The 13,167-nt window shown below is 37.4% G+C and overlaps 1 protein-coding gene across 1 annotated transcript; it reads left to right on the forward strand.

Annotated features, from left to right (window-relative positions):
* The first annotated feature begins 9,551 nt into the window (after window positions 1–9,551).
* Window positions 9,552–13,167, forward strand: LOC108267285 (uncharacterized). The gene is made up of 6 exons (XM_053681536.1): window positions 9,552–9,821; window positions 11,374–11,688; window positions 11,955–12,221; window positions 12,366–12,467; window positions 12,571–12,630; window positions 12,826–13,167. Exons 1-5 carry the CDS (start codon window positions 9,758–9,760, stop codon window positions 12,612–12,614), a joined length of 792 nt encoding a protein of 263 aa, XP_053537511.1. The 5' UTR covers window positions 9,552–9,757; the 3' UTR covers window positions 12,615–12,630; window positions 12,826–13,167.

The raw sequence follows: 13,167 nt of genomic DNA on the forward strand, positions 1-13,167 counted from the left end.
TAAGGGAAAACGGTCAACATTCAATTTTTTGCTCTGAAAGACTGCAATATTTGTTAGGTTTTCATAGATAGTCCAACGAATTGTACTAAGAGACCATGAGGGATCAGCATCTGATGGCAAGACAACAGACTCCTGGAAGGGGGAAAAAAAAAAAACCTCAACAACTGATCCAATAAGTTATCCTGACCAATTACAAATTATAAAATGACTTATTCAAGTGTACAGAGCGCTCCAGAATTATTGTCATCCCTCATAAAACTGAGCAGCAATTATTGTATTAAAAAAAACAAAAAAAAAAAAACATAAAAAGCAAAGTTTACTGCCATATGAAAGAATGAGATGAGGCAACAAAGCATTTCACTGAAACAGAAGTTTTTCACCGAAGGTTATGGCAATAAAAGTATATTTAAAGTTAAATATATTATGTAGCAGCATAACAGCACTTAAAAATAAATATCTGGAGACAAATTAAAGAAAAAGTTAATTAGGTGTGAATTAACTGAATTGAAAATAAAATGGTTTGACATGAAAAGAGCAGAAAATAGAGATCTACACCGTACACTACGGAGCACATCACACAGGGAAACTGTATTTAGGCTCATTGTTTTATGTGCCTCTGCCGTAGTCAATGAGAATATCTCACTCACCCATGCATCCTCTCTGGTAACATGTTTAAAATGTGTCAGTAACAAGAAATCCAAGCACAGACACATACAAAGATCATTTGGTCAGTGATAAATAAGCCAGCTTTCATCGTCAAAAAAATAAATACATTTTATATCCAGTCCCTCCTAAACATGGTGTGTGCTAAATGCATTGGCTTACTGCTACCAGCCTGCCCTCACTTTCTACTTTTTTTCACTTAACTGAATGACTGGTCTTATTTGTCTTAATTTATGGAGTTATGTTGATTGCATTCTGTATATTTTGCATATTTAATATTTCTTTAATTACATTAAATAACTAGGTTTCACATGTTTTTAAATTCATGTGTCTAATTGAAATAAATAAGCTATTTAAAATTGGCAAAATAAATCAGTATATTTAAAAACACCAGTAAATCCTGCAAACTATTCAATTTGAAGCCAGTCAGTTTCCTTATATGTAAATTTACACAAATTCAGGAGCTCTGATAAGATACAAACATTTTTTCTAAACTAACAGGATATACTCCTATGAACAATTTGTGAATAAATTTGTTCGTATCCAGCATGATAAGGCCCAGTGTTTTGCAATGATCATCTCAGTCTCCATATTTAAACCTGTGGCGTGAATTGAAAAGGGACTTTTCAATTATTAAGCTATATATTTTAATTTTTTTTCTGGGAGTAGTGGACCAAGATCTCTACAAGTGTCTAAAGTGTCTTAATGCCTAAAGCAATATTAGGCATTAAGAGATTCCGTGCTGTTATTCACTCCAGATCACATAAGGAATAATACACTGGAGTGTTTTAGATCACAGTGATTGGTCAATGATTACAGTGTTTAATTTATTAATGAAGAAATATCAAGCATTTTAACAGTATATAGCTAGATTTAACATTGTGGTTTTCTCTCTCTGTAAGGACAAACAAACAAACAAACAAAACACAGCCTGTCAATTTAGAGAAACTGGAAAGCGTAAACTCCTCTGTTCTGAAAGATTTCCTGTGCTGGGAAATTTTAAAAAGCCCTGTGACTATTGGAAAGCATGAACACTCCAGACCAGTGGTGAGGCCAGAAATTGGGCAGTGTGTGGATCTGGATAAAACCCAGGCTAACCCAAAAGAAAACTCAAATGCTAGTAGTCCCTCAGAAGAATTTAAATGACTGTTCTTCTGACCGTTTTTAAGCCTAATTCACTTCAGTATACAACATGTCATCAGAAATGGCAGTTTACTTTCAAAGTGGAAAGTACAGCATTATTAATTAATATAAAAAATGTTCAATTGTATTCATATGATTTTCACAAGTTACCCAGGTCAGGAAAATATTTCAGAGCTTTGAGCCATGACTGACTGAGCTACCGTTTGTAACCTAAGCCTATATAGGTAATGTAAGGCACCAGCTGAATACGACTCATGTCCAAAACTGTAAACTTTAATCAATCAATCATAAAATCTCTCATATAAACCTATTTACTGTAAAGAAAAATATAGAGGAGATATTAAGGTCAAATGACCCCAAAAATAATTTGTGGAGATATCTATTCCCTAACATGAGAATGGCTACAAGAGTGCTTTTTGCATGGACCAGGCCTCCAAAAAGGGGTCACACTGGTGCATTAGCGGGAGCAACATATATACACAACATGGAAGCCAAAGGTGTAAATGTAATAAAATACAGATCTCTTTCGTTCATAGCAAACGAAATAACCAAAAAAATAAAATAAAAAAAGTTCCCATACGTAGGATTAATATGCGAAACAATAAGGAAATACGCCTCTATTCATAACACACACACACACAGAAATAGTTAACCGCAATTAATAATAAAATAAGCAACAGTTATTGTATTAAAAAAATCATAAAAGGCAAAGCTGAAAGCACGAGATGAGGCAAAAAAGCATTTCACTGAAGCAGAAGTTATTTTCATTCAGTAAATTTCATTCATTCAATAAGTTCTTTATTCTAATATTTTGAGATACTGGATTTATGATTTCCATGAGCTATACGCCGTAATCATCAAGATTAAAACTAAAAACAAAAAAGGCTTGAAATACTTCACTTCATGTGTAATGAAACTAGAATATGTGAAAGTAAATTTTTTTTAATTAAACTACTCAGTTAGTAGCTACATAAAGATTCATTTAAAAGAATATTATTTATAAAGTTGCACCTACCTTGATGGAAAAACACCATCAAACACATTACTCGAATGGACACACTCTCAAACATCGTTTTTCAGTAGGATGAAGAGTAAAGTTTCAAAATGCAACCGGTCACAATGCTCCAGTTTAGGATCCTCAGATCAACTGGAAACTGCCCTCGGCTTACACGAAGTGAATGTGACGTGATCAGAAATACCACACACGAACGAGATGTGACAGAGCCCCAAAATGAGTATAATACTTGAAGCATAAATGCTGCAAGACATAAAAGACAATATGTAATGTAAAAAGCACAACACTGGCAAGTCTGCTTGCAGGACAAAGACCATGTTCATTAGCATGATATGAATAGGCATTATGTATGCACTTTTTTTTCATTAATGGTTTGCTCCTGTAGCCTGACCTAAACACTGATTTATGGAGCTTTAAAATAAAACTGCATTTCCACCAAAAAATTTACATCTTTCTGTAAAAAAAAAAAACTAAACAAAAAAACATTAAAAACAGCAATAGACTTTTATTTATAAAGTCTGATCGAAAAACAGGGTCAAGGTCACAGCAAGGTCAAATGTCTAAAAACGTTCTTTTATAGGTGTGTTTGACTTCATGTTGCTGCGCAGACCAATCGGTATCTGACTTGAAGCAGTGCATGCCCCTGAACTCATCGCAGAATCAATCGCAAGCACATGCCCCTGAACTTTTTCAACTCATGTCTGTGTGAAATAAACAGTTATGGAAATGTAGAAATGAAACTTAAAGCGCCAATCTCCTCTTGAAGATCCGGGAAAAAAGTCTGTTGGTGCCTCAGTGACTACTTCACTCAGAGAAGCTGTCAATCACAGCTGTCAATCATGACATCACACCCCCAGTTTTTATAGCATCAAATAAATAACTAAAATCAAACTTTTTTTTTTTAAAAAAACGAACACTTCAACTTACATCAACGTGATAAAATCTAGTCCTACCTAAAATGACAGAAACCCTCTTTGGAAAAAAATTATTTGAAGTGTAATTTGATTGTTTAGTTTGTCTCACGTCCCGTTAGATTACATGGAGAGGGCGGGGTTTATGACCTATACTCCATCCAGCCACCTGGGGGCGATTTGGCTTCACTTTTCAGGACTTGTGCAGCACACAGCCGCTGCTGAAGTCGAACACACCTACTAACTTCCCTGTTTGTCAGACAGAGATGCAGGAATGTGCTGCGTGACCTGAGCCACTGCCCAGTTTCCCTCTCAGGCTGAGGTACCCCTCTGGCATGCAGAACAGCGCTGTGTGAATGGACAGGAAAGGAGAGGATTTCCCATGCCTGATAAAATCATTCTGTAATCACTCCATTAAAGATCCGCTCCGTGGTCTCCAACCCCCCTCTCTCGACTAGAGAGATTTAGTTTTGCATTACAATCCACATTACTGTCAGTGCTTGATCCGCTGAAGTAGTAATTTGGTAGTTTGTTTTTGTATTGCTGGTGTTTTGTTTTGCTCCTGTTTTTCTAATAGTGCTTACAGTTGTACGAAATAGCAGCATTCTTGGAAGTCTAATCAAACTAATGGAGCTGATCTGATCTAATATAAATAACACCAAATTCGCTGTTCTTGGTAGAGTTTGTAGACAATGCCTTCACACGTAAAAGGAGAGAGAGAGAGAGAGAGGGAGAGAGAGAGAGAGGGAGAGAGAGAGAGAGAGAGAGAGAGAGACATGCTAGGGCGTTAGCTGTATTATTATTATTATTATGGGGCTGAGCCCAGATTCTTCTCCATCAAAAAAAACGTTTGAACTGTACTTCTAAACACACTGTTTCCATGCAGTTTTTTGTATTGCATGTAAGAGTTGGATGATTAATAAATGTGAAAATCTGACAAAATATTGGCGTTATCACTCTTTGTAGGAACAACTAATCTATTGTTGTATTGTTTATCTGCTAAAGTGCCATGCAAAGTACATTATCTTTCCTTATGCTCTGCTCATATCATGTTCAGGTAAACCGGAACTCATATAGACATCTACACACCTTGTTTTCCTGCTCAGCTTCAGAGGATGTTAGTGTTTCAGTATCAACCCAGTTGGTTAAAATAAATATCTGCGTTTATCCATTTTCCCCCTCACTCTGACTGTGAGCTGGCGTTAGGCAGAACTGACAGTGAAACATGAGTACTTCCACATGTTTTCTTGTAAATCCTGTCTGCTTGGTCTCGCCTCCATTCACTGAAGATACAAAATTAAAACACCGTCGTCTTCTTTTACTGAGGTTCAGTTACACAGTGACAAACCTCTTCAAGTGGAGGATTATTCGGGGATAAAGAAGGAGTTATGCCCCTGGTGTGAAGAGAGGCTTGTAATCATATTTGTCATTGTTATAGTTGTTTAGATGAAGGCTTTGGTTTGGTGTTGGCTTCTGAACTGCTTGGGTCCCTTTCAGTTTGTGCAGACATACTTTTTGTTTACATGTAGCCTGATTTTGATTGTATTTTCCCCTGCTGCAGGTGTGTGCACTGTTTCAGTTGATACAAATACAGAGATGGTGCTTAAAGATGGGAGCTCCCTGGATCTAACACTGACATATCCAAAGAATTGAGTGTTATTTGTTAATTTGAACTTTAATGGCAAAATGTTTGCTGACTACACTTCAAGCCGTAATTACACATTTCGGGTGTCTCAATTTAGTAGAAGATTAAAAGGTTTCAATGATAAAATTGGAGTAACTTTAAAAGATCTTCAACCCCAAGACTCTGGAACATTCTCAGTTGTTGCAGTTGGACCTGAAGGACAGTATCCTACACAGGATATTAAAGTTTATATTCAAAGTGAGTATATATTTGGTGAAGAATCCAGTGAGTAATTTTACTTCAGGAATAAATATAGAAATTAAATTTTAAGCAGAGAAACAGGGCGTTTTAGACAGTAGTCTTTCTTCAGCTGTGGAAGGTTTCTTTCTCCTACAGTCACAGAAGTACTTTACTGGTGCAGGTATTGAAGGGCTTTGTGTTTTACTGTATATTTTCAATAAAAGAGATATAAACAGACTGACTTTTTGATTGATTGATTGATTGATTTAAACCCCCCAAACCCCCCTGAACATAATCTAAGTATTCAAATATTAGGTTCATAATTGAAACAGACATGAATATTTAAATATTTATTGGAGCAATATGGCTTTTTAATCTTGAACTTTCTGCTAACAGAACAATTTATGTTCATTTTTAAGTTGAGGCAAAAAAACACCTGAGACCTCTGTTGGGCCATAGACTCCACTTTTGAATGGATGTATTGATGGATGTTAACTTTTTTTTAAACTGTTTTTACACACTCATTCAGACCCTATAACAGCTGTACAGATTGAGAAGAATCAGATGTGGAGATTGTCCACAAAGAGCTGTGATGTTAATGTGAAGTGTGCAGCGCTCATAGCTGAGAGTGTTTCCTACCTGTGGAGCAGCTATACAGTGAGGGAAAAAAGTATTTGATCCCCTGCTGATTTTGTACGTTTGCCCACTGACAAAGAAATGATCAGTCTATAATTTTAATGGTAGATTTATTTGAACAGTGAGAGACAGAATAACAACAAGAAAATCCAGAAAAACGCATGTCAAAAATGTTATAAATTGATTTGCATTTTAATGAGGGAAATAAGTATTTGACCCCTCTGCAAAACATGACTTAGTACTTGGTAGCAAAACCTTTGTTGGCAATCACAGAGGTCAGACGTTTCTTGTAGTTGTCCACCAGGTTTGCACACATCTCAGGAGGGATTTTGTCCCACTCCTCTTTGCAGATCTTCTCCAAGTCATTAAGGTTTCGAGGCTGACATTTGGCAACTCGAACCTTCAGCTCCCTCCACAGATTTTCTATGGGATTAAGGTCTGGAGACTGCCTAGGTCACTCCAGGACCTTAATGTGCTTCTTCTTGAGCCACTCCTTTGTTGCCTTGGCCGTGTGTTTTGGATCATTGTCATGCTGGAATACCCATCCACGACCCATTTTCAATGCCCTTTTCCATTTTCAAGGGAAGGAGGTTCTCACCCAAGATTTGACGGTACATGGCCCCGTCCATCGTCCCTTTGATGCAGCGAAGTTGTCCTGTCCCCTTAGCAGAAAAACACCCCCAAAGCATAATGTTTCCACCTCCATGTTTGACGGTGGGGATGGTTTTCTTGGGGTCATAGGCAGCGTTCCTCCTCCTCCTCCAAACTCGACTAGTTGAGTTGATGCCAAAAAACTCCATTTTGGTCTCATCTGACCACAACACTTTCACCCAGTTGTCCTCTGAATCATTCAGATGTTCATTGGCAGTCTTCAGACGGGCATGTATATGTGCTTTCTTGAGCAGGGGGACCTTGCAGGTGCTGCAGGATTTCAGTCCTTCATGGCGTAGTGTGTTACCAATTGTTTTCTTGGTGACTATGGTCCCAGCTGCCTCGAGATCACTGACAAGATCCTCCCGTGTAGTTCTGGGCTGATTCCTCACTGTTCTCATGATCACTGCAACTCCACGAGGTGAGATCTTGCATGGAGCCCCAGGCAGAGGGCAACCAACTGTTGTCACCTTCTCACCAAGCTGCTTGGCAATGGTCTTGTAGCCCATTCCAGACTTGTGTAGGTCTACAATCTTGTCCCTGACATCCTTGGAGAGCTCTTTGGTCTGGCCATGGTGGAGAGTTTGTAGTCTGATTGATTGCTTGCTTCTGTGGACAGGTGTTTTTTATAGGTAACAAGCTGAGATTAGGAGCACTCCCTTTCAGAGTGTGCTCCTAATCTCAGCTCGTTACCTGTACAAAAGACACCTGGGTGCCAGAAATCTTTCTGATTGAGAGGGGGTCAAATACTTATTTCCCTCATTAAAATTCAAATCAATTTATAACATTTTTTTACATGCGTTTTTCTGGATTTTCTTGTTGTTATTCTGTCTCTCACTGTTCAAATAAATCTAACATTAAAATTATAGACTGATCATTTCTTTGTCAGTGGGCAAAAGTACAAAATCAGCAGGAGCTCAAATACTTTTTTCCCTCATTGTAAGACTGGGAGTCTTCATCGTATTTTGCCATCACTCGATTGCAGATGTATCACCACTGCAGTATTCTGCATTTTATTTTAACTCTCACTGTTTACTTTGCTGTACTGTTATCTGACTGTAACTGGAGGTCACACATATTCATGCTTATCTGTCCCTGTACACAATCCCTGCCATGTTCACTGCAGCTAATATTATAATGTGTTATAATACTGTATAATAAATGTAATCTGGTTCATGTAATCTGATCAATTACTTGTGAACAAAGTCAGAGTATCTTTACATTTTCATAAACTGCTTTATTATTATGAAAATGTTAATGCTGGCTATGATATAAAGGTGTCAGAACACACAGTGCATCACAGCTTACTGCGTATGGGGCTGTGTAGCTGCAGACCGGTCTGAGTGCCCATGCTGCCCCCTGTCCACCGCGAAAACCGATTACAGTGAACATATGAGCATCAAATCTGGACCATGAACAATGGAAGAAAGAAGGTGGTCTGATTAATCACATTTTCTTTGTCATCACATCGATGGCCGGGTGCGTGTGCATCACTTACTTGGGGAAAACATGGCACCAGGATGCACTATGGAAAGAACACAAGCCTGCAGAGGCAGTGCAATGCTCTGGGCATGTTCTGCTGGGAAACTTTGGGTCCTGACATTCATGTGGATGTTGCTTTGACACGTACCACCTACCTAAACATTGTTGCAGACAAAGTACACACCTTCATGGCAAATTCCTAATAGCAGTGAACTATTTCAGCAGGATAATGTGCCCTGCTACACTGCAAAAATTGTTCAGGAATGGTTTGAGGAACATGACAAAGAGTTGACTTGACCTTCAAATTCACCCTATCTCAATCCAATGGAGCAGCTGTGGGATGTGTGTTTGCATATATATAAATATATATATATATATATATATATATATATATATATATATATATATATATATATATAAAAACACACACACACACACACACACACACACACACACACACACACACACATATATACACACATACACAAATGTGTTGTTCTCACCAACAATCAAATAACCTTAGGTGACCAAATAAACAGATTTCAGTATGTACTCATTTTTTACCCCCAAAAAAGTAAACAGACATTTGGAAACTAGGTGTGAAAATAAGTACACCCTATAAGTCAGTAACATGTAGAACAACCTTAAACAACAATAACTTAAAGAAAATGTTTTCTGTAGGGGTTTATCAGTCAAAATTTCTCCAAAATGGTGTAAGAGACTGATAAACTCCTACAGAAAACATTTTCTTCAAGTTATTGTTGCTAAAGGTGGTTCTACATGTTACTGAATTATAGGATGTACTTATTTTTCCCACCTGGTTTCTGAATGTTGGTTTACTTCTGATTAAAAAAAAATCACTACATATTGAAATCTGTTGTGTTTTGTTTTTTTATTGTCACCTGTGGTTATTTTATTCTATATAAAAACATGAAATTAAAGAAGGGTGTACTTTCTTTTTCCTATGACTGTGCATACAGCAACTAAAGTCTGATGCACTGTTAATGACTTTACTAAACATGTTCAGTTCTTTGAAAAGGAAAAAAAGCCATAGTCTGTGTGAGAGTTCTTTCGTCTTCTAGCTTTTTAGCAACTGACCACAAGTAAACAACATCAACATGCCCCCTTGTGTTGGTGCACTTGATCAGCTTTAAGCTGCGTGTGTAGCAGAACCACAGTGAGGCGTCAGTGACATGGAAGAGAAAAGCTTTAACCCACTTTCAGAGAATACACATAGAGAACTTTCCTACAACACTGTAGGTGCTTTTATTTTGTCTTTACAGCCACATACAGCAAACATTTATAGATTAAGAGACCTCAGACACACACTGAGTGAGGAAGTGTTTTTTGAGCCTCAGCTTTCGTCTACTTTAGTTATTCACTAATACAGCAATGCAGGACTTTCATGGATATACTGTTTCCATCTCTGGTGTGCTGTTGTTTGCGCTTCTACAGGGTATGTACAGAGATAAATATTGGACATTTTTTAATGCACTTGGCAAATTAAGCTTTTTTAATGATTCACAGTAAATGAGCTTCCTTACTGCTAACTTCATAGGTCAGAGCAAACGATTTTACATGGCATTTGGAGATGTTCTGACACATCTCACTGCTAATGCAGAATACACAAATGTCAGTGACACGTCATTTAACCTAAATTCTTTACCTTAATCTTTATTTGCTAGTAAGCGAGGTAATGTTATTCTAACCACTGTGTCTAAACACTAAAATCAAGATTCACACAAGGTGCTTGAAGTGCTTGAATTGGCTTTTTGACATGTAAGTAGAGGAAATCCTTGAAATTAGCCATTTAATAGTGCTTAGAAAGTGCTTGAATTATAAAAAGTAAAAAAAAATACGAAATCTCTAAATAACTTTAAAGTGTTTATTTTCAATAGAACACGAATACAGTCCTTTCACTTAAAATATGACATCCCCCCACCCCTTTTCCTCCAGATATTTACTCACTCACTGTAACAGAGACTTTTCAGTCACCTTTAGCCTCTTTTCCTCAAAAAGGCACCTAGCGACACATATAACGACTTTTTTGGGCAAACTTTAGCTACTTTCTGTAAAAGAGAGTGGCCATTACTCCCCCGTGCGCGTGAGGTCCTGCATTCCCCCCAGATACACCTCTCTCTGCAGTTACTCTGTTCAGTGAGGAGCAGCACAATCATTAACTCCTAAATTTCTCTCTGAGTGATCATTTTAGATATAGACGAAATCATAGCACAGCTGTTGTCTTTAACTTATGTGTATGGCGATCTTGTCAGAGGACGTCGTGATTATAAATCAAGATTTTAGCAGTGCAGAGCAGCAGCTTGGAAATCAATCACTATTTCATACTCCTTCCCGTTGTCTGACAACATGACAATATCTTTTTTATAGTCCTTAAAAACAACAACAAAAATATAATATGTTTGAAATTCCTGAAATTTCATTATGAAGGATCTGTACGAACCCTGTAAAATTAGCTGTGTTTGATCATAAAGGAGTTAATTTAAAAATTCAGTAATTTATTCATAATGTTGTGTTCATCCTTAGTACTCAGAGGACAATTTCCATTTATATGATTTCATTGCTCTAGGAAACAATAGTGAAATATCTGGCATGTTGAATTAGTTGCTTGCCAGTTGTATCATTGTTCTTAAAATTTTCCAATAGCCAGTTATTCATTCTCATTAATAAAGAATTCAGAGGAAAATCTGGTTTGTCTGTTTTCATTTATATCTATGTATTTCTGTAATTTTGGTTCATTTTGTAGATGAATTATGAATTAAAACATCATTGCATGGTATCGTGATACTACTTGGTATTGTGACCTGGTATAGTATCGTAAAATATATTTATGGTACAGTTACAACCCTAGCTCGTTATATTACTATGCTCCTACTCTGCTTAAACTGGAAATAGAAAATCATGATCAGGGAAAAATCAATGACAAACAAGCCTAAGACCAGCAGGTTTCTGATGTGTACTGCTATTTGTTATGTTTCCCTCTGCTGCAGGTGTGTGTGGTGTTTTGGCTGACACAGTGATGGTGCTCAAAGCTGGGAGCTCCCTGGATCTTCGTGTTCAATACCCAATTGAATCAGTGTTATCGGTTCAGTGGATCTTCAATGGGAAAACTTTTGCTGAATACAGTACAGACCAAAGTTACACACTTCTGGAATCCCAGTTCAGTGGAAGATTAAAGGAGGACAATGACAGAGTTGGAGTAACTGTACAAGATCTTCAACCTCAAGAATCTGGGACATTCTCGGTGTATGCAGAAGACACTGAAACACAGCTTCCAGCACAGACATTTAAAGTTTATATTCAAAGTAGGTGTGATTAATTTTATCAAAGTATTGGGAATAATTATAAACTTATGAAGATTAATTACATAAATATATTTATTGTGAATTTTTTAACATTCTTATAGTCCATATATTTTAAAAAAGTGTTTTAGTCTGAGCACTGCGAAGTTATAGCTTTGTGAATGTATTGTTACTATAAATCTTTGCAGTTGCAGTTTCATGGGTTCCTTTTGTGTGTGTGTGTGTGTGTGTGTGTGTGTGTGTGTGTGTGTGTGTGTGTGTGTGTGTAGTTCCCATAACAGCTGTGCAGATTGATAAGAACCAGACGTGGAGATTGTCCACAAACAGCTGTGATGTTGAAGTGAAGTGTGTAGCGCTCGGAGCTGAGAGTGTTTCCTTCCTGTGGAGCGGCTATAAGACTGGGAGTGGAGCTCAGCTGCAGTTCAGTCTCTCACCAGCAGAAGGAGCTGTTACACTGAACTGCACTGCAGCTAACAACGTCAGTTCCAGTTCTGCTACAGAGACACTGAGCTGTAGCGCTGAACATCCCAGAACAGGTATAATTACACTTTTCCCGTAACTACACGAACTTTACAAAAATGTCTGTGCACTCCATCAGGTGTGTGTGTGTGTGTGTGTGTGTGTGTGTGTGTGTGTGTGTGTGTGTGTGTGTGTGTGTGTGTGCTTTGTCTCAAATATAGAAACTCAAATGTCAGTTCTTAAACTGATCAGTAGTCTAGTGGCGGCCTCTTCATTTCTGCTGGTGACCATCATCCTGGGTGTAAAATGTTACAGAGCTCGAGGTAAAAACTGCATAAAAATAATGAATAGTTCACAGTAACATACTATTTCACTTCTTGTTATTTATTTGTTTATTTATTTGTTCAATATTATTTTATTTCACAGGTCATCATAACAGTCAGTATGCCATGACAGTAATTGAGGAATAAGCACTTTGCCCGCTCTGTAAGAAATAGGTTGAACACTGCACTACTCAGGGGCAAATAAATCTGATTCTGCTACAAAGTTTATAGTTGTATAGTTTTCATTTTTATAAAAAATATTTTCATTTACTCTCAAAGCTCAGGGGCACAGAATATTTTTACTGTATTTATGTTTGCACTCTTTTGAGTTGGATCAACGTTGGAGCTTTTCTTCCAGATTAGAGATCACAACACTGCTATGACTGCTGGGAAACTCGGATTGCTCTTCTTCCACTTCAGTCTCTCTGGGTCCTCTTCCAGCCCCCTGTATTTCACCAGATTCTTCTATTTCTTCATCGTATTTTGCCATCACTTGATTGCCAGATCTATCACTACTGCAGTATTCTGCATTTTATTTTAACTCTCACTGTTTACTTTGCTGTACTGTTATCTGACTGTAACTGGAGGTCACACATATTCATGTTTATCTGTCCCTGTACACAAACCCTGCCATGTTCACTGCAGCTAATATTATAATGTGTTGTAATACTGTATAATAAATGTAATCTGGTTCATGTAA

The sequence above is a fragment of the Ictalurus punctatus genome, chromosome 7 (genome assembly GCF_001660625.3).
Source record: "Ictalurus punctatus breed USDA103 chromosome 7, Coco_2.0, whole genome shotgun sequence".
NCBI classification, from domain to species: Eukaryota; Metazoa; Chordata; class Actinopteri; order Siluriformes; family Ictaluridae; genus Ictalurus; species Ictalurus punctatus.